Source organism: Equus asinus, chromosome 5, assembly GCF_041296235.1.
Source record: "Equus asinus isolate D_3611 breed Donkey chromosome 5, EquAss-T2T_v2, whole genome shotgun sequence".
In the NCBI taxonomy this organism is placed as follows: domain Eukaryota; kingdom Metazoa; phylum Chordata; class Mammalia; order Perissodactyla; family Equidae; genus Equus; species Equus asinus.
In genome coordinates, this window is record NC_091794.1 from 85,813,300 (window position 1) to 85,837,010 (window position 23,711).

At 53.1% G+C, this 23,711-nt stretch overlaps 1 protein-coding gene across 4 annotated transcripts in view; it reads left to right on the forward strand.

Annotated features, from left to right (window-relative positions):
- The window catches only part of GRIK3 (glutamate ionotropic receptor kainate type subunit 3), a 219,589-nt gene that overhangs the window by 184,324 nt on the left and 11,554 nt on the right, over nucleotides 1-23,711 (forward strand). For all 4 annotated transcript variants that reach the window (XR_011503476.1, XM_070510324.1, XM_070510323.1 and 1 more), the window contains 3 exons: nucleotides 7,160-7,383; nucleotides 12,567-12,685; nucleotides 15,229-15,446. Coding sequence is in view for 3 of the 4 variants with exons in the window: in XM_070510324.1 (XP_070366425.1) it covers nucleotides 7,160-7,383; nucleotides 12,567-12,685; nucleotides 15,229-15,446 (561 nt within the window). In the remaining variant the exon portion in view is untranslated. The remainder of the gene's footprint in view (nucleotides 1-7,159; nucleotides 7,384-12,566; nucleotides 12,686-15,228; nucleotides 15,447-23,711) is intronic.

Here is a 23,711-nt window from a genome sequence, read left to right on the forward strand (position 1 = left end):
TGTGACAGGAAGATCTGGTCTCAAAGACAAACCCTCATCGTCCCACTGTATCCCATCTGCCTCCCAACCAGGGAACAGACCTTGGTTCTGGCCTGTATGCATTGGGTCCAACCTGTGTCTGCAAGGGGAGGCTCTGCCCATGCTCTCTCCCCCAGCCTGGGCCAGGACACTTCAAAGCAAGGCATGCTGGGAGCTTGCCTGGGGGTGAGGCAGAGTCCTGGATGGAGCAGGACAGGCTGGGGGCAGGTGAAACAGATGGACCGCAAAGGTGGACCCTCCCCAGGGGAGCCAGGTAGCCCAGGGTGGTTGGGAAGCGCTGAGGAGCTGAAGATGTCGCTAGGACCCGCCTGAGGAGGCCCATGAGGACAGGTGAGGGCTATCAGTGAATGCTAGAGACCACTGATAAGTCCGAAGTAAAGGGGCCCACCAGGGGCCAGGGCCCAGGGAGCAGGGTCCAAACTCTGGAGGGAGGCTGGGGAGGACAGGCAGGGGGCAGGACCCAGGCAGACTGGCGGGGGTCAGTGTGGCTTCAGGAAGAAGGGGAGTGCAGAGCAGGGAAACTGAGACCAGAGCTCAGCCTACTAGGCTGGGGTAAGGCTTGATCAGGACCATGGGGGTACTTTGATGCTCAGTTCTCCCACAAAACTTTCCTGAGCCGCTTCTGAGCCCCGGGCTTTGTGCTAATGCTAGAGATGCATCATGAGGGAAATGGGCTGAGTCCCTGCCTTCCTGGAGCTCCTGGACCAGCGGAGGAGCTAGATGTTAAACAGTGACTTACAAATAAGAGTTCAGTCGTGGTCAGGGCACTGAGGAGCCGTCCCGGGGGCTGTGGGAGCGTATAACTAGGACCCGACAGCCTGTGGGGTCGGGAGGGGTGCTCGCTGCCTCCAGCTCCTTGGGCTTTGCTGGGCAGAGCCTGTCTGGGCCGATGCTACCTGTGGGGCCCTATGGGGTTGGGGAGGAGAACCCTAGTGATAGGGGGTGGAGCTGTGGTGCATCCATCCCCGGGGCCCACGTGGCCACGAAGCAGGAAGGACCCGCGCATCCTTCCTAAGGACCGAGGTACAGCCTGCAGGGACTGGGGACTCGGCGATTCTCCCTGGCTGAGCAGAGGCGTGGCATCATTCCTCGCTGTCAGGCCGTGAGGCTGCCATCAGCTTAGGGAGCCAGCGTGCGAAACTCAGGTGCTGGTGGTGGACCCATCCGTTGACCCTCGTGAATTTGCTAGCACTCATTTCCTCTTTATTCAGGGTTGTTGAGGCTGTTGGTTGTCAGGCTAATGTCTAGGGCCTTTCAAGGTGCACTGTGTTTTCTTAAGTTTGGAGGCTGGGGGGTCATCAGCAGACGCTGTCTGTGACTTGCTTTGCCCTCTTGTGAACTGCCGTGTGCTCCGCCAGCTGGCTCTGAGGACATGCTTGCTAGATGTCTCTCCTAAACCAGCAACATCCCCATTCCTTCAGTCCCCAACTGTCTACCGAGAGCCTGCTCTGGGCCAGGCACTGTGCTGGGCGTGGGACATAGAGTAGAAAAAAGACACATGCTCAGAGCCTGCTCTCATGAGCTTATGTTCCAGTGGGGGAGAAATTGCCCCCTGCCTCTAAAATCACACTCTGATCCACGATAGGAGCAAAAATACCTGGTGCCACGCAGGTAACCACCAGGGAGCCCTGATTTCCTTCAAGGATTTTGTCTGTGGAAGTGATGTTTGAGCTGAGATCTGAAGGAGAAGCAGGCATTAGCTAGACAAAGAATGTGGGGAGGAGGAAGTTCCAGGGAGAGAAAAGTACTGTGCAAAGGTCCTGAGGTGAGGGAGAACACGGGCTGAAAGAAGCCAGTAGGAAGAGGACGAGGGGAACGTAGTGGAAGGAAAGGCTGGGAAGGCAGACCAGCGAGATGTTCGCTTTCTGACGCCGTTGCCACTAGCCACATGGAGTTATTTACATTCAAGCATAAATTAATTAAAATTAGTTGAAATTATTTAATTTAAAATTCATTAAAGTTTACATTCAGTTCTTCAGTTACACAAACCACATTTCCATTTCTTGATGGCCACGTGTGGCTAGTGGTTACCATATTGGACAGCAAAGATATAGAACATTTCCATCGTTGCAGAAAGTTCTATTGGACAGCGCTGGCTAGATCATGAATGACTTAAGGAACCCATAATAAGAATTTTTCATCCTAAGGGCAGAGGGAAATCTTGGCATGTATTAAGCAGCATTGGGAATGGGGAAAGATCCCAGCCAGAGAAACACCACTTTAGGAAAAGAGAAGAAAGTGAATTCCATGGATACGACATATCAGAGGTGTGGGCTGAAAGCCAGCAGGAAGAGCCCCGAGCACAGGTCCTGCATGAGTGGCAGGAGTGAGACTGGCTTCCTTGGGTGGCTATGGAAGCAGAAGGATCTGGAGGGAAGCGGGGCCGAATCAGCATGTTCCTGCAGCCACAGGGCTCCCGAGCCTGACCAAGCGATGGGAAGTATATGGTGGGGAGGCCCAGGGGCTGTCATGGTCAGGAGCCAGAGTCAAGTTCAGGTCTCTGGGAAGGCAGCTTGGGCTCAGGACAGGGCAGAGTGGGCCCAGCCGTAAAGCCTGCCCCTCGGAATGGCACAGGCGCTGGGGGGACCAGCAGCGGGAGGCGGAAGGAGCTCCAGGCATCCTGCCTGGGGGCTGAGCAGCAGGTGAGTGAGTTTCCTGGGGCTGCTGGAACAAAAGACCACAAAGTGGGGGGCTTAAAACAATCAAAATGTATTCTCTCTCAGTTCTAGAGGCCGGAAGTCAGAAATCAAGGTGTGAGCAGGGTTGGTTCCTTTTGGAGACTGAGGGAAAATCTGTCCCGTGCCTCTGTCCTAGCTTCTGGTGTGACCAGCAATCCTTGGAACTCCTTGGCTTGTAGCTGCATCACTCTGGTCTCTGCCTCCATCGTCACATGGCCTTGTTCTCTGTGTGTATCTGTGCATCCTCTCCTCTTCTATAAGGACTCCAATCTTGGATTTAGGGCTCCCCCCCAATCCACTGTGACTACATCTTAACTCGATTACTTCCGCAAACACCCTATTTCCAAATAAAGCTGCATTCACAGGTACCAGGGGTTAAGACTTGAACATCTTTGTTGGGGAGGGGACACAATTCAACCCTCTCCATGTGGCTTGTATGGCAAAACGTTGGGCTTTGAAGTCACAGGGAACTGTGTCCAAGTACGGCTCAGCCGCTCAGCAGCTTGAACAAGCCTCCCAGCCTGACTGAGCCACAGAACCCTCGTCTGAAATGTGGTGATAACATTTACTGTCTCACGGGGCTGCTGGGAGGATCGCTTAAGGCTGGCACACTTGGCGACGCTTGGCGTACAAGAAGCACCTGTGAATGATAGCACTCCTTACTGTTTTAACTATAGCAGGTCATAGTCTGAGCAACTGGATTCCCTGGAGGATCCCGGCCAAGAGGCAGAGCACAGAGATGGGGAATCTGGTGCAGACCATACTTGGGAAGCCAAGTAGGCAAGAGCCAACAGGGACACCAGACACAGGTAGCAAGCTGGGGCTCAAGGGGGCAGATCTTAGTCCCTGGGGAGGACCGCTGTCCCAGGAGCAAGCTTATCAGTGATACGTTGTCAGAACTGGGACCACAGTCACAAGTCTGTTCTTTGGACCAGGTAGGAGGTTATCAACTTTTAACTCTGGGGAAAAAGGCTAGTGTCCAACCAGCAGCCAAGGTGGCTGGATGCTAAGGGCCAAAATATGGAGTGTAGCTGGTTGACTCGTTCTTGCCTTCACTTCTGGTTGCTGGGAATTTGGTAGAGTGGGTGGGGCCAAGTGGCCTCATGCAAGGACTGAGAAGGCAGAGAGGCTGGAGCCAGGCGGGTCCTGACAGATTCCTGGTACATGGAAAGCTGCTTATGGGGCTGAAGTAATGTCCTGGAAGGGCCATCTTGCCCTGGTCCAAAGGTTTAGAAAAGGTACGGAATGGTCCTCAGTGAGGCAGGAGGAACCCACGAACCACCCATAAGTCCAACGACTATGTCGGACCAGTCAGAGGTTTGGTTTGTTCAAGAATGTGATTACTGTAAATATGACAGCAAAGACCTTGGACCTTCTCTGAGCCTCAGTTTCCCTCTATAAAAAATATAGGGTTGGAATAGATGTTCTTGAAGTTCTCTTGTCCAGTTCTGACAGCCTGTGATTTTATGAAGCATCCTCAAAGAAAACTTGCACAAGCGGGAGGAGCCTGCCAAGATTGGGCCTTTCATTCTGAGTAATGAACTGAAACAGCAAAGGCTTGACATCTGTTCTGCTCTTTCAAGGGAAGTTGGACAAAATAATGCCTTTTTCAGGGAAATAATAACCAATGGTGAAATGTAGTATTTCCTGCCTAAACCAAAATCAAAGTGGAGAACTCCAGCCCTACTGAAGAGCCCGAGAGAGAACACGCATCAAAATTCCCCATGAAGAAGGTCAGGTTGACCAGTTGTCTTGCTGCTGTAGGCACAGAATGCCGCAGATGCCCCCGCCTCCCAACCCTGTTACAGCAGAGAGCAGAAAGGCTGGCGGGCAGATTCTGAAGCCTCCAAGAGGGTCTTGGGGAAGAAAGAACGCTTGTTGCCCTGTGGTTGGCTTCCTTGCCAATCCTGGAACACTTCTGGGGGGACAAGCATTGGCCGCAAACACTTTGAGCCCCCCAGTAACTAATGCCTTCATCCAACTTGCCATCAAAACTCAAAGGAAGATTTGCCACCAGTGATTTTGAGGTTCTTCCCAAGAATCCACTCCAAGCCTCAGAGGCCATTTCCAGAGACCAGTTCCAAATGCATTCTGAACAGCGAGGATGACTTTGGCATCAGAACAGAGCCTCCCAAAGCAATGTGATTTGAAGGGACGAGGCTGGGTGAGGCCAAGTTCTAGAATCGAAAGCCCATGACACCCGGTCATGCCAACATTATAGAAGATCCTAGAACTTCAGGACTGAGAGGGACCTTCCAGGGGGCCCCACCTTGACTCCCACCCCCTTGGAGTCCCATCCACAGTCCCCAACAGGGGCTCACTCAACCAGAAGCTCTGGGAGAACAGAGGCTGGGTCTGTTGCTCATCCCTGCATCTCTGATGGCGCACAGTAGGTCTTAAGCAAGTGCACATTAGCCCCTCTGCACATCCCCTGATAGCTCTCTCTCCTTTTGCGGCTCTCCTCTGTACACACCCTGAACTGAGAGGGCTGTAGGGAGCTAGGGTGGCAGCGGCTGCCCATTTCTTCCTCTGCCTTCAAAGCTAGGCAAGTTCCAAGTGATACGTTCAGAAATTTACAAAAGGAAGGTCCCAGTCTGAAACGTCCTTGGTGCTGGGCTCCTCCTCCCTGTCTTTCCCGGGTTCAAAACTCACTGACTCCCTGGGCTCCAAATGTCATTTATTGGCTGTGGGGCTGCTGTTAGAAGAACCATTGGGGTGAGCCATATCAGGGTGGTGTGTCTGGAGCGCCCCCAGCCTGGGGCACCTGCGGAGGTGTTTAGGAGCTGGGGTTCCGCCCGTACCTCCCCTCCTTGAAGTCTGATTTCAACTTGGTTGCTGGTTTCTATTCTAGGATTGGTGAAGTCAGAGATAGTGTTGACAGCTACCCCTTAGTAAACAATTTGATTCGTGTTTATCTCCCCCACGAGACTGTAAGCCCCATGAGGGCAGAAACCATGGGGTTTGTACGGGGTCTCTTTGGCTCAGCTCTGTATCCCTAGTGCCTAGTGGACCTCATAAAACAAGGAATGAATGAATGAATGAATGAACGAAGCTGGACCAAGCCAGTAGATGGCTGCTTAGAGACTATTGCCTTGGGAGGGAGTCTCAGAGGTCTTAGATAAGGGGTCTTTAGGGCTGGTCTTTAGGACCCAGCCTCCCTTTCTGTCCTGCCCACCTGAAGAAAGGAAGGAGTAACTTGGTTCACATTCTGATATGTAAATATCCACAGGAGCCCAAGGGGCAGCTTCTCAGAGGGAAACATTATGAATTAACAAATATTACAGAGGCTGAGATGGGGCTTGGGACTGGAGAAACGAAACAGTAAGTCAGCCACCGTCCCAGCTGAGCTTAGGAACTCAACAGGTAAATAAGCAGGTAAGAGCAAAGGTCACATGGCTGCCCATACTGCCATTCCAACTGAACAGAGGTTAGGACCTTACCAGCAGACAGAGCGAGCTTCCTGGGAGTTTAGAATTGGAGGCTATCAGGGAGGGCTTCTTGGAAGAGGTAGCATGTGCAAAGGAATATGGAAGGTGGTAAGAGTTAGACAGCAGGGAGAGGCATTCTCAACAGGGCACAGTGTGTGCAAAGCATGGAGGTGAAGAGGGGAACGTGGTAAACAGGAAACAGTTAAATGGGGCCTCATGTAGGAGGAGAGTCGGGGGTGAGGCTGGAAAGACGGGAGTGAGGGATGGTAGATTTTTAATCAGGAAAAGCTCAGACCAAAGAGAAAGAACTTTAATTATTCCCCTCCTTAAAATTGTGATGGGCTAAAATTTATCAGCATGTGAACCTTCCTAGCTTTCCCCCTCTCTCCTCTCCTCCTCTGCTCTGCTCTCTTCCCTGCCCTCGCCTATTAACAAGGGCTCTGGACTCACCTGTTTAATTTCTTCCCTCCCCCCTCCCTCCAAGGAAGGTATTATTTTTGCCCAACTGGTTTTGGGGGCTTTTAGGATATATAGAACATCCAGAATGGGGTGAAGCGGTCAAGAAGTGGATAGGAGAGGAAAACAGATTTCAATAAGGGTTGTTGCGGATTCTGTGTCCTCTTCAAGGTGTTTGAAGGTCACAAATAAAGAAGATGAGTGGTTGAAATGTTCGTAAGTTGCTAAACTGTCTTTATTTGACAAAGCACTATTACTGGACCGCATGGGTTATAGCCTTCCTAGGGTTCCATTCTCTGCGTGTTCGTGCTGCCATCCTCTTCTTCTAGGTCATGAGCTCTTGGAGAACAGAGGGTGAGTCTCATTCACCATTGTCTCCCCAGCCCCCTGGGCATGGCCTATCTCAGAAGAACAGTTAGTAAATATTGAAACTAAAGAGTGATCAAATGACCCAGGGTCCAGGCAACAGACTCCACTCCAAGAGAGAGTATTCTGTCCACTGCTAGTCTTAGGCTTTGCTCATTATCTGTCTGTCTGTCTGTCTGTCTCTCATTGCAGAAGGCAGATCTGGCCGTGGCCCCCCTGACCATCACCCACGTCCGGGAGAAGGCCATCGACTTCTCCAAGCCCTTCATGACGCTCGGTGTGAGCATCCTCTACCGCAAGCCCAACGGCACCAACCCCAGTGTCTTCTCCTTCCTCAACCCCCTGTCCCCTGACATCTGGATGTACGTGCTCCTCGCCTACCTGGGTGTCAGCTGTGTCCTCTTTGTCATCGCCAGGTAAGGGCAACACCTTGGCCACGGCTCTGGGGTATTTAGGGAGCCAGGCAAGTCCCCACATCCTCAGGCCTTGGCACAGAAGGCCCAAGCTCAGGCCCCTGCTGTGCCTGTTCCTCTCTCCCTCCCTGAGGATCCTTTCTTGTCCCTCAGGGAACATTCCATGGTCCCCCAAGCTTGAATCCTGGTCTGTGTCCACGACTGTGAGAGGCAGCAGGTGCACCCCAGGTCCTATGAGCAGGCTGGAGAGGTGAAGACATTGCCCATAGCTGTACCACCTGTGACGCAACACCCCTGCCCATTCGATTGCTCACAGGAAGTTGACTTAGCACATCCTTGCTGGTGGACGGTAGGAGGAGGTCACTAGGGGACAGTGTTTACTGAGCACTTAAGTGTCTGCCAAGCACGGGGCTCTGTACGTCACAGCCATTATCTAATTTAATTGTCCCAGCCTCCCGTGAAGAGGAGACATCTGAGGCTCAGGAAGGCTCCATACTCAGCAAGGCCATCCTAGCAATAAGTGACACATCTGGCATTTAAACTCGGGTCACCAAGTGTTTTAGCTACGACTCACATCTCTGGCCACCTGGACCTCTGACCTCTGCCCCTGCCCCGAGCTGTTGGCTTCTGCCCCCTCCCTCCAGGCTCCAGCCCAGCCCCTTCCCCGGAGTCTTTTTTCTCTAAATCCTAACAATGTGTGAAGAAAGACTTCTCTGGAGAGGCAATTTGAGATCCAAGGACTGGGTGTTTCGGCCTTTTTTTCTCCCCAGCCTTCTTTGAAAGCCTTTCCCCCAGCCCACTCCCTTTCCCTCCCTCCTCCTGCACAGACAGAGACCAAAGGGAAGGATGTGAGAGATGAAATTGTCCTGCCTCCGAAGCCCTTTGCTGTGGGCCGGCCTGGCGCTGCCTGCCCGCTCGGCCCAGCCGGCAGCCCGGCCTGCCACAGAGAGGCCTTCATTACGCCTCTTGTCTCTGATGGTCTAATGAGCCTTTGAAAGCCAGGGGCCCCTCTCCGGAGCCCTCACCGTAATTTTAGCAGCTCCAGCCGGGCTCTCAGTTCCCCACCCCCTCGAAAACAGCTCGAGCTTTCCTAGCATCGGTTCTGCCTGTTTGATGTCTGTCCCATCCCCCTCCAATCCCAGCCTTTCATCAGCTGCAGCCAAACCCACTTTCCACCCGCTACCTCCTGTCCAGGAAGGTAGGCGCTCCTTCCCAAGGTCGCCTGGAGAGACTTTCCGGGAGACAGGGGATCTCTCCGGCTGCTAGAATGACACAGGACACCCGAGGAGAGAGGAGAGGGACAAGGGTCTTGGCCACAGAGCCATGGACAGCATCATAGTACAGTTGTCACGTAGTGTAGCACTCTCACAGTGCAATCCACACCCATCCTGCTAAATCCTTACAACAGCCCTGTAAGGTAGATGTAGGTATCCCCACTTTACAGAAGGAGAAACTGAGGCCCAGAGAGGTTACGTCATTGCCCAAAGTCGGAAAGCTTTTTCTTGGCAGAGTTGGGCTTTAAACCAAGACTTGCAAGACTTCAAATAAGGGGAGGCAAACGCAGGTGCCTGCCGGGGCCAGAAGGAAGCATGAGGGAGGGGTGGGGACTGAAGCAAACTGGAGGGCACATGCCTGATGAGAGGAGCAGCGGCTCCCCAGCTCCAACAGGTGCGCTAGGCAGGAATGCAGGGCCAGCGCTGCAGAGGTTAGGATTTTTAGAGAGATTCAGATTTTTATGTGACGTTTCATAGCTTTTACATGTGATGACTCATTTGATTTTTTGCGACACTGTCAGGATCAAGCACATCTGTAGAGCGGATGTGGCCCTCTGTCCCCGCTCCATGTGGGCTGCTGGATTTCTGGACACAGCTGCCCATACCCCCAAGAGGTGGGGTCTGCGAAGGGTGGGCAGGTCTCCAGGCCCCCTGCAGGGCAGCTCCAGCATAGCACAGGGCTACCCATCTTGCAAACTGGCCCAGCCTGTACCTGTCTGGCACCAGGGTTCTAGACATTGAGCAAGGGCTTTCCCGGCCACCAGGATGTTCTGCTTCGTGCCTGGTGAGGTAGAAGGAAAAAGGAAGGGATTAGGGGGCACTTTTCTGACCACAGAGAGCAGGACAGTTGGCGCTCGTGTTAGGAGATAGTCCCAAGAGCCTGACCCGGGAGGCAGGGCTGGGGGTGGGCTGCCACTCCAGCCCCGGGAATCACATTCCAGCCAAATCCAGCACAGGGGAGCGTGCCAGGGAGGAGAGGGTCCCTGCCACAGTCAGCGTTCCGTCTACACCTCCATCACTGGGCCTGGAGTTTATCCTTCTTCCCCGAGTAGAGACAGGGTATCTCCAGGGCAGCCTCTACTAGCTCCCACTTACTTGCAAGCCTGGGAGAACCGCTTGCAGCCACAAGCCATGAATCCAAGATCCGCCATTAACTCCAGGAGCACCTTCTTCACTGTCCAGTGCCCAGCCCACCCCTCTTCTCTCCTGTGGTCCCGGGGTTAGGGTCTGAGCCCTCCAGCCACTGACTGCAGCATCTCCATCACCTGTCTGCCCCGAGCTACCTCCCCATCTGTGAAATGGACAGCCACCTCTCTGTCAACCTCTCAGGGGCTGGTGAGGATCCAGGCCTATCATAGCCCTTGATAACCAAGGGGCCCATTCTAGAACCAGTTGTATTTATCATCATAAGCAATTCCACCACTGGGAACTTATCCTGTTGACAGTCACCACTGAGCCCCACTTTCCAGTCCACCCAAATCTAGAAAGCCTTCTCAGCAAAGCCCTAGAGGACAAGGCCACCCTATGGCCTGGGTGCCCACGGAGGTGTGTCCGAGGATATTGCTTTCAGCAGAGTGTTCAACAGCGGGAAACGGGGACAGCCTCAGAGCTCCTCAGTCGAGGAATGTTAAGAATACCTATGAAGGAGTTATAGAGAATAAGGTGGATCCAGAAAAAGTGATCTGCAAAGAGGCTGGTGACTTATTAAGTGGAAAACCAAGTTTAGGACAGAATTATAGTATGAGATGGCATTTTTTGCGTCAAAATTATCACATAAATCATGTATTTGTGTGTGTGTAACCGGAACACTAAAAAAGCAGGACTCACGAGATCTCACCAGGAATCATCCGCTTTGTCTCCCACCCCACCTTCGTGGCCCTGTGAAAGCTCTGCCAGGGCCTGTGACTTTTTGGCTCACTTCTAGGTCACAAAAACCTAGGTCTCTCTCTAAACCGCCAACATCCTCTTTCAATTCAGATATGAGGAGGTTCAGTCTAGTAGAGGCCTCAACATTTCCATCTCATTCATAAATCAGATGTTTCCCCTCGCCCCCATGTAGGTCCCCTTTGGGGGGCCCTTGGAGTGCGTCCTTGGACTGCCCACTCCCCCGCTCAGCAGCCCATGCCCCATGGCCTCTCCCTGTTGGAGTCCCATGGCCCTGCGCAGATAGGAGTCAAGGTGGACCTGGGCTGGATCTCTCTTCTTCGTGGGCCATCTGGTCCAGGGAATCCATGGTGTCAGCAGGGACTCCTCATCCTGGCTCCACCTAGGAAGCACACGTCAGCCTGGACCCTGCCCTCGAGACTTCCCAGGTGGCCTGGTCCACCACATCTGCTCCTTATAGGGACACACACTGAGCTCCCCCAGCGGTCCTGTAGAAGGCCCTGTGCCTAGTTTTGTGAAGGAAGAGGGGAGCGTGAATGCACAGCTTTCCAAAGGCTTTCTCCAAAAATCCTTCTCACCACCCTTCTCATCTCTACCCTCTTCATCCCGTCTCTCTTCTGTGTGGATTTTTAAAGCCTCTACCCGGTTTGTGGTCACTCTCTTTGAAAATCCCCATCTTGGTTTGAAGCCTCACTTTGGAATTTCCTATCTATAGGATCTTCCCACTTCATGAAAACAAAATTCTTCTCACATGAGCATGGGTGATCAATGCATAATTTATTAAAGTTTTTGGATGGGGGATGGGAAAGGAAAGTCACAACATTGCACTTAGAGCGCATCACACTTTCAAAAACAACCCCAAATGCCACTGGACGCGTCTTCTCATCTCAGCATCCTCCGGCCCAGCCACCACAGCAGCCTGTCCATCTCTCCAGCTGGAGAATTTTCTCCAGGGTTTCAGGCTGTCCAGAATGCGCTAGCTTCCTCCAGCTTACATTTCCTCAACTGGAACTCACGCAGGAAACAAAGATTCCCCATTAATCAGGACTTCTCTTCCTTAGAAGGCAGTGGGGGGGAGGGGTGGTTAAAATAACAATTTTTACTGTCATACGTGCATTTGTATATTCAGAGAGGAAAAAATCTGAAAAAATTAGACAGCACTTCATTCTCTTCGGGGGGTGGGGTGGTATCACAGACTACATTCCTCTATCCTGTTTGAATATTTTGTAAAGAGTATGTTTTACTTCTTTTCCATTTTAAGTTGTTTTAAGTATACAAGTCATTCAAAAGCCCGTTCTCGTTTTTTAAAATTCATACAATACATATAAAGCCTCCCAGAAATTCTTTCAGCCATTCCAAATCTCCTCTCCAGAGGTAAACACAAATATTTTTTAGATTTGGATCCTTCCGGACCCTTTATATACATTTATATACAAATGTACATAAACAGCGTATAGCCATGGCTGCAGGAATCTATTTGTATGAATGTGATCCAATTGTTGTTATTTTTATCCTTTTTTTTTTTAACGAGCAATACGTGTGGAAGATCTTTCCCGGGGGCACGTCTAGAAGTAGCTGGTTCTCTTTTAACAGCCGCGTGATATTTCAAAGCACGGGTGTGGCACAGTTTAATCATCCCTCTACTGAAGGACGTTGAGGTTGTTTCCAGCTTTCGTTGTTATGAACCGTGCTTTGATAAACACCCTCGATGCCTCTCTTATGCTCACGTACGAGTGGTTTTCCTGGGATGGATCATGAGTCACAGAATTGCTGGGTTGAAGGGCGTGTGCACTTTTAATTTTAAGAGATGCTGCTGAATTACTCTTACAACCAAAAAAGGGCACTAACAATCAAGAACAAGAAGCAAACTGGCCCTGAGTTTCCACTCCCCGCTCCCGGGCAGAACAAGGGGGAAGCGATACGAAAGCGACATTGGCTAAACTGCCGTCTCCTACGGTGCGGACACCCCTTCTCTCTCGTCCCTCCGCAGCCCAGCCTCACTGCCGCTCACCCCTCTTCCTGCTGCAGGTTCAGCCCTTACGAGTGGTACGATGCTCACCCCTGCAACCCTGGCTCTGAGGTGGTAGAAAACAACTTCACTCTGCTGAACAGCTTCTGGTTCGGAATGGGGTCTCTGATGCAGCAAGGTATGTGCCCTGTCCCCGGGGGGGCCTCCTAAACCCAGGGAGCCCCTCAGCCTCCATGGAGTCAGCAGAACCAGCCCACCCTCCAGGGCATTCTCAGACCTGCTGAGCCATGAGAAGGCTGGAGACACCTGGGTACCCAGGTGCGAGGCTTTGCCCCGGGTCCCCATCCTCCACCACTACTGGGGCTGCACCAGCTCAGGGTTTGAGGCCGAAGCAGATAAGCCACCCCCATCCGTGGTGTGCAGGGCTCATCCTCAGTCCCTCCTGCTCCAGCTGCAGTGGACACAGAGCCTCCTGCTTGCCAGGGCCAACCTTACCGAAGGCCTCACACCATAGATTCTGGCTGAGCATAGAATCTGGGCTGTGGATGGGGGGAGACTGGAGTCAAGAGGCTGAGTGGGAGGCCATCTCAGGAATGAGATGAGGAGACCTGAACCGGGAAGGTGGCCATGTGGGTGAAGGGCAGAGATGACGGACTAAGAGAATTCAGGAGGTGGCAGAGACAGGTCTTGGTGACCACCTGCCTCCCGGGAGCCTGGGAGCAGGAAGGGTTGCCTCTGAGGTGGGAGCTTCGGCCTGAGTGCGTCAGAGAGGGATACACAGAAGGACACTGTGTTCTTGAGGGAGGGCCCGTGCCTGCACCTGACCCCAGGCTGGTGGCCCACCCTTCAGAAAGATGTACAGCTGCTGGAATATCTCAGAAAGCAGAGCATCTGCTCTGGCTGCAAGGAGCCTGGTGCAGAGACACCATGGGCTGGAGGGCTGGCACAGGGGGAGGCCCCCAGCCAGGGAAGCTCCCCCAGGAAGAGCCCCCACCCCAGCCCTGCTGGCCAGGAGCCACGTGCTTATTGCTTCTGCCATTTCGTCACTTGTCCAGAGCCTCTTATCTGAGGGAATGGGTGGAGCCAAAGTCTCTGCCTCTGTTAGGGTCCCACTGAGGGACAGTAGGTGACAAAAGGGCAGGGGAGAGAAGGGGATCCAGGAGCAAAGAAAATTTCCTTGTCCCTTACTCATCTTTGTGTATCCTCAAGGCCCAGCCTTGGGACCAACCCTGGTCCTCAGTAGACATCCTCCAGCAAATGCGGAATGAATGAAAGAATGCATGATATTGTCCCATGGGTCCTGAGTGCCCAGGTCATGCCAAGCTCTGTGCCGGGCTCTTGAAGGAAGGAGGAGGAGGAAAGATAATCTGCCTCCACCTGAGCAATCTCCCAGCCACAACAGAGGCCAGGGCAGGGACCCAGGCCTGGGTCTGGTTAGGGGCCCAGCAGAATCGGGCCGAGCTCGCCGAGAGAACAACCAAATTAAGTCCTTCTCCTTTTAGGGGGCAGCTCTAGCCCTAGCTTGGAGCAATCTGGGGGAGGCCCAGGGAGAGGAGGCCAGGGGTAGCTGGCTGGGAGGGGAAGCCCGGGAGCCTCAGTGGTCTCCAGCAGCTGGGGAGGGACAAGAGAAGTGCCTCATTCTGTCTCCGCTATTAACGAGTGTCCTGAAGCCTCGCCTTGCTTCTTTATCCATCGTCTTTGTTCGGTGACAGTTGGGAAGGACCTGGAAGCCCCTCAATGCAGTAATAGCATCTTGTCTGCCACTTCCTGCTGCCTTTCAAAGCACTGGCCCCTGATGTATTCCCCACGAGGTTTTGATTAGGAGGGAGAAAAATAGTTATGTATTTGAAAAACTCTCCCTTGAGTGATTTCTTTGAGAAAAAAAAATCATCCATATCAAAGAAGATGCTTTTCAGATTGCAGGTCCAAATATTCTGGAAAGTTCAGGAGTCACTTGCTATTTAAGTCTCTTGAAAGCCGCCTAGTTAATTACTTCAGTTAGAAGGTTTCATCTAAATTGTGCTCCACACCCAAGGTCGGGGAGGAAGAGTGCTCTGTTTCGGCAAAGGGCTTCAAAAAAATGTTGATTTTTCTCCTCCTGCAAAGAACCACATGGCAATCTTGTATTTGTAGACCGTTTGTATTTCCAACACAATTTCCCTCGAATTATATCATTGAAGCATCACGGTATTTGTGTGAGGCTGGGACAGAGGAAAGACGATTCTCCACGCTTTGCAGAGTCCTAGAGAGGGCAAGTGTCTGGAGCAAGATCACACAGAGTTAGGAGCTGGATTCACTCAAGAACCCAGGGCTTCTGACTCCCAGGGGTTCTGAACCTGGGACCACACAGGTGGTCCATGGGTAGGTATCAGAGGGTGTGACAAGCCTGTGTTGTACGTGTGTGTGTTGTTCTTGTGCAGTGGTTCTTAAATTGTAGCCTGCCTCGGAATTCCCTGGAGGGCTTATCAAACCCAGATTGCTGGGCCCCACCCCTGAAGTTACAGATTCAGTAGGTCCTGGGGTGGGGCGTGAGAATGTACCTTTCTAACAAGTTCCGAGGTGATGCTGACGGTGCTCCAGGAACCACACTTTGAGAACCCCTTGTCTAGGGAAAGGGTCGCCACTGTTACTAGGTTGTCAATGGAGTCCATGACCCAGAAGGCACAAGCAGCCTGGGGTCTGGACATTGTCGGGGACCACCTGTCTCCTCCCTTCTCCCAGGGTCTGAGCTGATGCCCAAAGCTCTGTCCACACGCATCATTGGTGGCATCTGGTGGTTCTTCACACTCATCATCATCTCCTCCTACACGGCCAACCTGGCCGCCTTTCTGACCGTGGAACGCATGGAATCGCCCATCGACTCTGCCGATGACCTGGCCAAGCAAACCAAAATCGAGTACGGGGCTGTCAAGGACGGGGCCACCATGACCTTCTTCAAGGTGAGACCCTCTCCCTCCCACGACAGCACCACGAGCTGACCCTCCTCCACCTTCCATTGTCCTCGTCTAACCACACAGAGCCAACAGGCCGGAAAACCCCAGGGCTCAGCCCCTCCCTGCTAGGGACCAGGTGACTCTGGGGAGCTGTGGTGAGGCGGCCACCTGGGCCCCAGCACAGATCCTAGAAGCTTCTGTATCTGAGACAAGCACATGAATGTGCTGTCTTTCCTTAAGTCATCAGAGGAGGATAGATGGAGAGCCGAGGCTGGAGAAGAGGGAAGGAAAAGCGTGGCTGGACGCACAAACATTCCTTTATCTGTTTATTAGTCAATGGCACTCAGTGAGTCTGGAAGCCCGGGTTGCTCCCTTTCCTCTGGGCCCTGGTTCCCCATCCCTGGCCCTTGCCTCCTTCCAGGCTAAGCCGCTAGATGATGGATTGAGCCTCCCATGGGGCCTGGAGAAGGAAGGGATTGGCTGGGAAAGCCTTGTCCCTCCTGGGCCCTGGAGCCCACCAGCACTCTCCCCCGCCTGGCCTCTCTGCATCCGTCCTTGAGCGTGGAACCAGCTGCTTAGGGAAGAGAGAAGGAAAGGGCTCCCCCTACATGTTGCTGCTGCCACTGAGAAGCAGCTAACACGGCCTTCCTGAGAGGTCACTGCCCTGCATTTAGAGTGAGGGGAAGAGAAAGGCATTGTCAGGGGCATGGCAGGAGCTCTCCATGTATGTGTTCGTGAGTGTGAGCAGTACATGAGTATGTGCACATGTACAGTATATAATATCTGTAAACGTGCACTCGTGTGTGCACGTGCACAAGGGTCTGCCCGGGTGGGTGCATGGGTGTCTGTGCCTGGACGCGAGTGTCTGCACATGTGTGTATGTGTACTGGTGAGCATGTATGCGTGCATCTCTGTGATCTGGGCATGTGGATACTGTGCCTATGAGTGTATACAAGTGTGTACCAGAGTGTCTACCTGTGCACATGCGTGGAGAGTATGTGCATGTCCTTCTGCTTAAACATCCCCATGGCTGTACTTAGATTAGTGTGAGTGTGGGGGGACGGGCCTGTGTGTGTGTAGTAGGCCGTGTGTGTGTGTGATGGCTCCTGCACATAGGTATGTCTACATGTGTGTGTAATGGCCCATGCATGTGTGTGCACGCCTGCCTGTGCCTACCCCCAGGCTGCGGCCCAGCCCTTTGACTGTGCCAGAGCATCTCTCATGCATTACGCATGAGCCCGTCTCTAAGCAGGGCTCCCGATCAAAGGGAAGCGGCATAAATAAGCCCGGTGAAGGCTCATCGCCGCTGATTGGATGCCCTTGCCTCCCTCCATGCTAAGATGCTCAGATTGCCTTCCAAGAGCCTAGTCCCAGCTCCCCACCGAGCTGCTGTCCTCGGCATCAAGCAGCACCTCCCGCGGCCTGCTCCGCCCTCACCCACCTTCCCTGCAAATGGCGTGGTGAAGAGGGCAGGGGAGGGATGCAGATGCTGCCACCCAGCTGGGATGCTGGGGCTCAAGGGCCTTCAGCCAGAAACAGCAACTCCACACCCCCCTGTGGAACCAACTCCGCTGCCTTGCTCTCCTGGTCGCCAGTTAATTCCTCTTGATGTCTGGCCACGTTGTCTCCTGCTTTAGTTCACGGGAGGCTCTTCTTGCGCGGGCTGCCTCTTATTGGCAGCAGCAGGCGGACTGGGATGTAGGCAGAGAGGAGCCTGAATGTGGATACATTAACCCCACCTCAGTGATGAGTGAGAAGTACAACCACCCCTCCAGAAGGTCCCCGGACAAACTTGCTTCCTCTCACCCCACCACCCCCTGCCCTCCATAGTCAGACCTCCCCCTGGGCCAGGGGGTAGCCTCCTTATTGCCACATTCAAGTTAGAGCTGGAAGGAAACCTGAGTTTAACCTGGAGAAACAGAAGCCCAGAGGAGCTGAGTGATTTGCCCATGATCACACAGCAGATCAATGATGGAGCCAGGGTATGAGGTCAGATATTCTGTCTGCACACGCAGTGCTGTCTCTCACGCCCCCTCTAGGGTCTCCTTCTGGAGGGGTGGTCCTCTTCCCTGCCTGTGAGTGTGTATGGCAAGGCTGGCACTAGGGCTGAACAGGAATCAGCTCCAGACCTAGCCGTCAGATGTCTAGGAGACATTGGCAAAGTCAATGATAACAGTGACATTTATTGAGCTCTTACTATGTGCTAGGCGCCGTTCCAAGCACTTCCCCTGTATTGATGCATATCATCCACATGGAAACTGTTCTTATCATCTCTGTTTTACACATGATGAAAGTAAGGCTCGGGAAGGAAGCTGCCTTAATACTTCCTTGGAAATGCAGAGCTGGGGTTTGAACCCAAGCAGTCTGGCTCTGGAGCCTGCGCTCTTTGTTGCTGTGTCCACATCACTTCTCTGAGGAGCAGCCGCCATCCACGAGTCAGCTGAGGAAGAGCAAAGCCACTGTCAGTTGAGCCTTATCCCCCAGAACAGCCCTGGCACGTCATGGTTGCTCAAATAACACATGTGGAGTGGATGCCATTGTTGAATTACAGGACGGAATTAAAAGATGGCAGGAACCAAGTGGGGCAAATGCAAGAGATCGTATTGACGACAGGAGTCGAGCAGGTGGCCCCCTGAATGTCCCAGGGTGCAGGGCAGATGGACTCCATTTCTGCCATTGGCATGTGTTCCTAGTTAAGCTGCAAACCTTCTTAAAAAGCCCTCCTGGCAGAGAACAGAACTCGAGGGAGAGAAGCCATTCCTGTCGGAAGACAACAGCAGGAAGCGGGACACGGGGCTCTCGAGGGGTCCCCAGCTCCCTCGCCCCCACCCCACAGCCCGGGAGACGCGTGGCTAGAGGCAGCCTCGCCACTCCAAGGGAAAATTCATTTGAAGAGTTGTCAGGGAGCAGCAGACATCCCCAACGGCGGCTCCTGTGTTGTCCTCCCTCCGTCTCGGAAGATAAAAATTAATTAGGAGATGAAAAAGGAGGCCTTTGAAGGCACTGTTTGGCTGTAAAAATATGTGGGCAAAATGTAAAGGAGGACGTCGAGAAAGCGTGCTCTTCCCAGGGAGGGCTGGGCAGCTTTGAAGGGAGAGCATGTCAGAAGACGGCTTCTCCAAGGATTTCGCCCTCTTTGGTGTTGCGGTCGGGGAGGCACATCCCACGTGGGAGGGACTGTGTGTGAGGGACAGCGATTAGGAAAGCAACGGGAGCTGGGGCCAAGCATTGCAGGCTCCCCGGGTCCCTGGCATTGTCCAGCCCTCCCCCTTGCACAGCCTTGCCCTGTCCTAGCAACTGAGCCCCGACGGTGCCTGGAGAGGCCTTCCGGTCCACTGCCGGGCTTCCAGCTGCTCAGGAGACTCTTCCCTGAGCTGGAGGACTCAGCAGGGTGCTCCTTGAGCCCTGCTTCCAGTTCCTCCTGCTCCGTCTGCTGGCCTCTCTGATAGAGCCTTAGGCCTGCCTCACAGCAGGGCTGCACAAAATGTGGTGACCAGGCAGGATTCAGCGTGGTGCAGCCTGGCACAGCCAAGTCACGTCAGCCTTAAAGTCAGACAGACCAGGACTTGAGTCTTGGGTGTTGTCTTTGCTGGCTGACCTTGGGAAAGTCACTTCACTTCTCTGAGCCTCAGTTCGCTCCCCTGTCTGACACAGATACTGATTCCCACCGTGCAGTAATTAACAAGAGGATTCAATGATCTATGGTGTGTCCAGGGGGTAGCCCGGGGCCAGGCACACAGCAGCACTTGAGTCGAAGGCCTTCTCCCCTGGATGCCCACCACTTGGCTGACCCAGAAGACAGGGAGACAGGCTGGATCGTCTTCTCCTTTTGCCCCGTAGTCCCCTCCTGAGGCAAAGGACTCAAGTGGAGCACGCTGGAAAGGGACCAGCCAGTGGGCACCTGGAGAACTCCCTTCCTGCCAGGTCCCTGCGGATTGAGCCTCTGGGCTTTGTGGAGGACACTGGTGACTCCATCACAGGATGGCTGTCTGCCTCTCCACAGAGCTGAGCATTTCAGGAGGAGCCCAGAGGCCCTCCAAAGAGAAGAAATCCAGAACGGGCAGGCAGAGAAGCAGCGACAGGTGCAGGAGTGGGCCAGTGATGACGGGAAGTTACTGAAACTACTCAATTACTGAGGACCTCTCTGTGCCTTAGTTTTCTCATCCATGAAATGGGTCTGATAATAGTACCCACCTCCTAGGGCTTATTGAGATGATTAAATGGGATAATTTATGTAAATAGCTTAGAGCCAAACCTGACACAGAGGAGATATGCAAGAAATGTTAACTATCTTTATTGTTTATTGTTCAAACCGGTGACACACAGGTTTCAGGTGACACACAGGTTTCAGGTGATCCACAGGCCTGTTCAGCCCACAGAGATGATTTTGGGGGCCACACATTGCCTATATTTTTTTTAATTCATTGCCAGCATTTTAAAATTGGAAGATCTTTGCATTAAAAAAAAATCACATTTCCAGCTTCTTGAAAATGTGGTAGATAGAGCCTCACAGAGCCGGCTTTCCTGCAGAGCAGCGATTGCCAGGAACCAAGAGGCGACAGTTCTCTCCAATTGGTCAGAATTCCACTCAGCATTCTCTACTTAACTACAGCACCTTGTCTGGCCCCTGTCGGCAATGGCGTTTGCTACCACTGAGTATCATGTCATTTAATTTCTAGAGAAACTCTGCACTCTAGAAATTTCATGTCATTTAATGTCTATAGAAATGCTGCACTCTAGAACTTATTAGCCCCAATTTCTAGGTGAGAAAACTGAGACTTAAAGAGAACTAAGGAGTCTTAAAGAGAAATAACGAGGCCAGCCACTTGTTGAGTGCTTCCGACGAACCAGCTCTGTGCCAAGAAAACCCCCATTTTACAGATGTGGAAAGTCAGGCTCAGAGATGTGACGTCACTTGCCTGTGGTCACAAAAGGAGCTGGCATTTGAACCCAGGTTGCTGTGACACCAGAGTCCATGCAGTGGAGCTGACCCCCCCCCACCACCTCCACCCCTAGCCTGCAGCCCTCACTTCCCAACTCCCCCCTGCAGGGCCAGCCTGCATCCCTCACCTCTTGACTCCACCCTGCAGGGCCAGCCTGCAACCTTCACCTCTCGACTCCCCCCTGCAGGGCCAGCCTGCATCCCTCACCTCTTGACTCCACCCTGCAGGGCCAGCCTGCAACCTTCACCTCTCGACTCCCCCCTGCAGGGCCAGCCTGCAGCCCTCACCTCCCTACTCCCCCCCCTGCAGGGTCAGCCTGCAGCCCTCACCTCCCTACTCCCCCCCTGCAGGGTCAGCCTGCAGCCCTCACCTCCCTACTCCCCCCCTGCAGGGCTAGCTTGCAGCCCTGCACGGACAAGCCTCAGGGGCACATGCAGACAGTGGGGGCTGCCGCTGGGCGAGGGGGTCAGTGAGTCTGTCCTGGCCAGGTACACTGCAACAGCGGGCGGGCAGAGGCAGGGGACTCGGGGAGCTTCCTGGTCCCATGGAAATAACCCAAGAGACATGATTAACTACTCGAGTACATGGATCTGATAAGGCCAAAGACTCCACACCCAGGGATAAGAAAGCCAATTAATTTGGGGAAAGGTCTCCTTTCCACCGCGGAAAATACCCAAGGTCTCACATAGAATCACATCGCCGCTGCCTCCCCCGCACATGTTCCGGGGAATTCATCTCCCTTTGGAATTGATATATATTTATATATATACCTATATACATTTTCTTGTACAGAAATGTTAAATTCTCAAGATTAAGTATCTTCAGCTGGGGAAAATCAATTTACTTCTTTGAGGAGGCTGGAATTGAAAGTCGTGAGCCTGAAACTTACTTTCTTGCCAATTTTACTGATAAAAAAAGCCTCTCTATCCTGGCATGTCGCCCTGTATTGGCTGCTCCAAACGATTCCATTAATTGATTTGGGTGACTGGCCCTGGAGTAATGCTTGTTAAGGTTCCCACTGGAGCTGGGTCAGGCAGGATGACGTTGGAGCCATAGGGATGTGGGACCCCACTCCCTGGGGTGGTGACTATAGCCCAGGCCAGTGACAGGAACTCAGGCCTCTGATGACCAGGCCCAGGGAGATGGGCAAGAGGCCTGAGATTCCAGGAGGGGCCCTGGCTGAATACCTCCCTTCCTCAGAAATGCCAGAGGGAAGCTTTGCAGGGATGTGCCCGGAATCACAGAATCACTCAAGGACAGAACCAAAGGGGAATCAGAAACCATGAGTGGATGTGGCTGAAAATGGGGATCCTGAGATACAGGACAAACACAGTGGGTGGCCTTTCTAGGGAAGCAGATTTCAGACCCGTCTGCCTAAAGGTGAGGGAGGTAGTGAATGCGTTGACCCTGGAGCTGGGAGGGCAGCACCTCTGGAAATCAGTGTCACAGCCAGCATCACGCCCTATTGGCACTGGCCCGAGCTCTCTGGTGTCCTGTCCCATCTTCCTCATTCTGTTCCTTTACCAGCTGCAAGCTTTCATGTGTCTTTCCTCAAAGCCCACCAGCCTCAACACCACCCCCTCAGCCCCCAACGGAAACTTCTGTCTCCTTTTACTGTGGAGTATTACTGGAAAGAGCATGTGTTGTGATGTCAGGCAGGCCTATGTATAGGAGGAATGGGTGTTGGGAAGAGGAGGCAAGGGGGAGTTTGAAGAAAGAGAAGTTCTCATCCCATTCTGAGACAGAAGGAGTGGGGCAGGGTTCCTTCCGTTAGTGGTTCATTGTCAAGTCACTGATGGCTGCCGGGTGGTGTGGGAGAGTAAGTGGGTAAGATGGGCGACATGGAGAGGTGGATGGATGACTGAGTGATGGACAGATGCATAAGATGATGGATGGATGCATGGATGGATAAATAGGTAAACAGCCAGCTGGATAGTTGGATAGTTAGTTGAATGAATTAGTTTGTAGATCGTGTGTGGGTGAGAACACGAACGTGATGAATGAGAGGATGGATGCATGGATGCATTAGGAGATGGAAGGGAACACTGACGGCCTCATCAACCCCTGGATCCCACCTCTGGCAGAAGAAGGAGAATTTGGAAAGCAGGAGAGATTGGGATGGAAAAGGAGCTGAGGTCCTGGGGCCACTGGCGGGAGAACAGTCTTCAGTTACAACAACCAGGAAGGCAGAGAACCTGAGGAGTGTGCGTGCCTGGCAAGCCGGGCTGATGGAACTTGGGTCATCTGATAGAGGAAGAGTTGGAATTGATTATCTGAAGAAACAGCTCTGTTGGGAAGAGACGTAGCTTGTGTGTGTGTGGAAGAGGGTGTGCAAGTCATCTGTTGCTGCAGAGCAAATCACCCAAAACTTAGTGTCTTAAAAGCAACAGCATTCTGATCTCATAGCCTGCGGGTCAGGAAGCCGCACAGCTGAACTGGGTCCTCCGTGCAGGGTCTCAGGCGGCAATCAAGGTGGCGGCTAACGCTGCAGTCACCCCAGGGCCCTGCTTCCCAGCTCGTTCACCTGATTGTTGGCAGCGTTCAGTTCCTCGTGGGCCGTTGGGCTGAGGGCGTCAGTTCTCTGCTCGCTGTTGGCTGGAGGCTGCCCTCTGCTCCTCGCCATGTGGGCCTCTCCAGGGGGCGCCCCACAGCATGGCAGCCGGCTTCCATCAGAGCGGCAAGGAGAGCCAGAGAGAGGGCAAGCGGGATGGAAGTCAGCTTCCTGCAACCTGATCTCAGGAGTGACACCCCATCACTCCTGGGGGAGTTACAAGCAAATCACTAGGTCCAGCGCATACTCCAGGGGAGGGCATTACACAGGGCTGTGAATCAAGGGACGAGGATCATTAGAGCCAGCTAGAAGCTTCCTACCACAGAGAATCTGGACAGGAAAAGTAGCAGAGTGAGAAAAGACCCAAGACATAAAAGAAGCTGGAGCAGGAAGAGTCCGGAGATCAGAAATTATCTAGAAAATAAGAAATGTCTGGGGAGTCAGAAGAACTGGAAATCAGGAATGTTTTCAAGGGCCAGAGTAGCTAGTGGGAGAGGGCATCTGGGGCTGCAGGAGGAGCTGAGGTGGAAAGAGAGCTGGGAGGATGGCTAGCTGGAGAGCACAGAAGGTTTGGAGGCAAGAGGTGCAGAGATGAGGGAGTAGCTGTGGAGGTGGAGTAGCTGGAGAGCAGAATAGCTGAGAGCAGGACAGGCTGAGGACCAGCGGGAGCTGGGAGCAGCCAGCTTGCTGCTCTCGTGGAACCCACCGAGGGCTCCAGGCATCTGAACCCTGACAGGCCTCCCACTTTGGGGCAGATAAATTTGTAGGTGGGGGAGT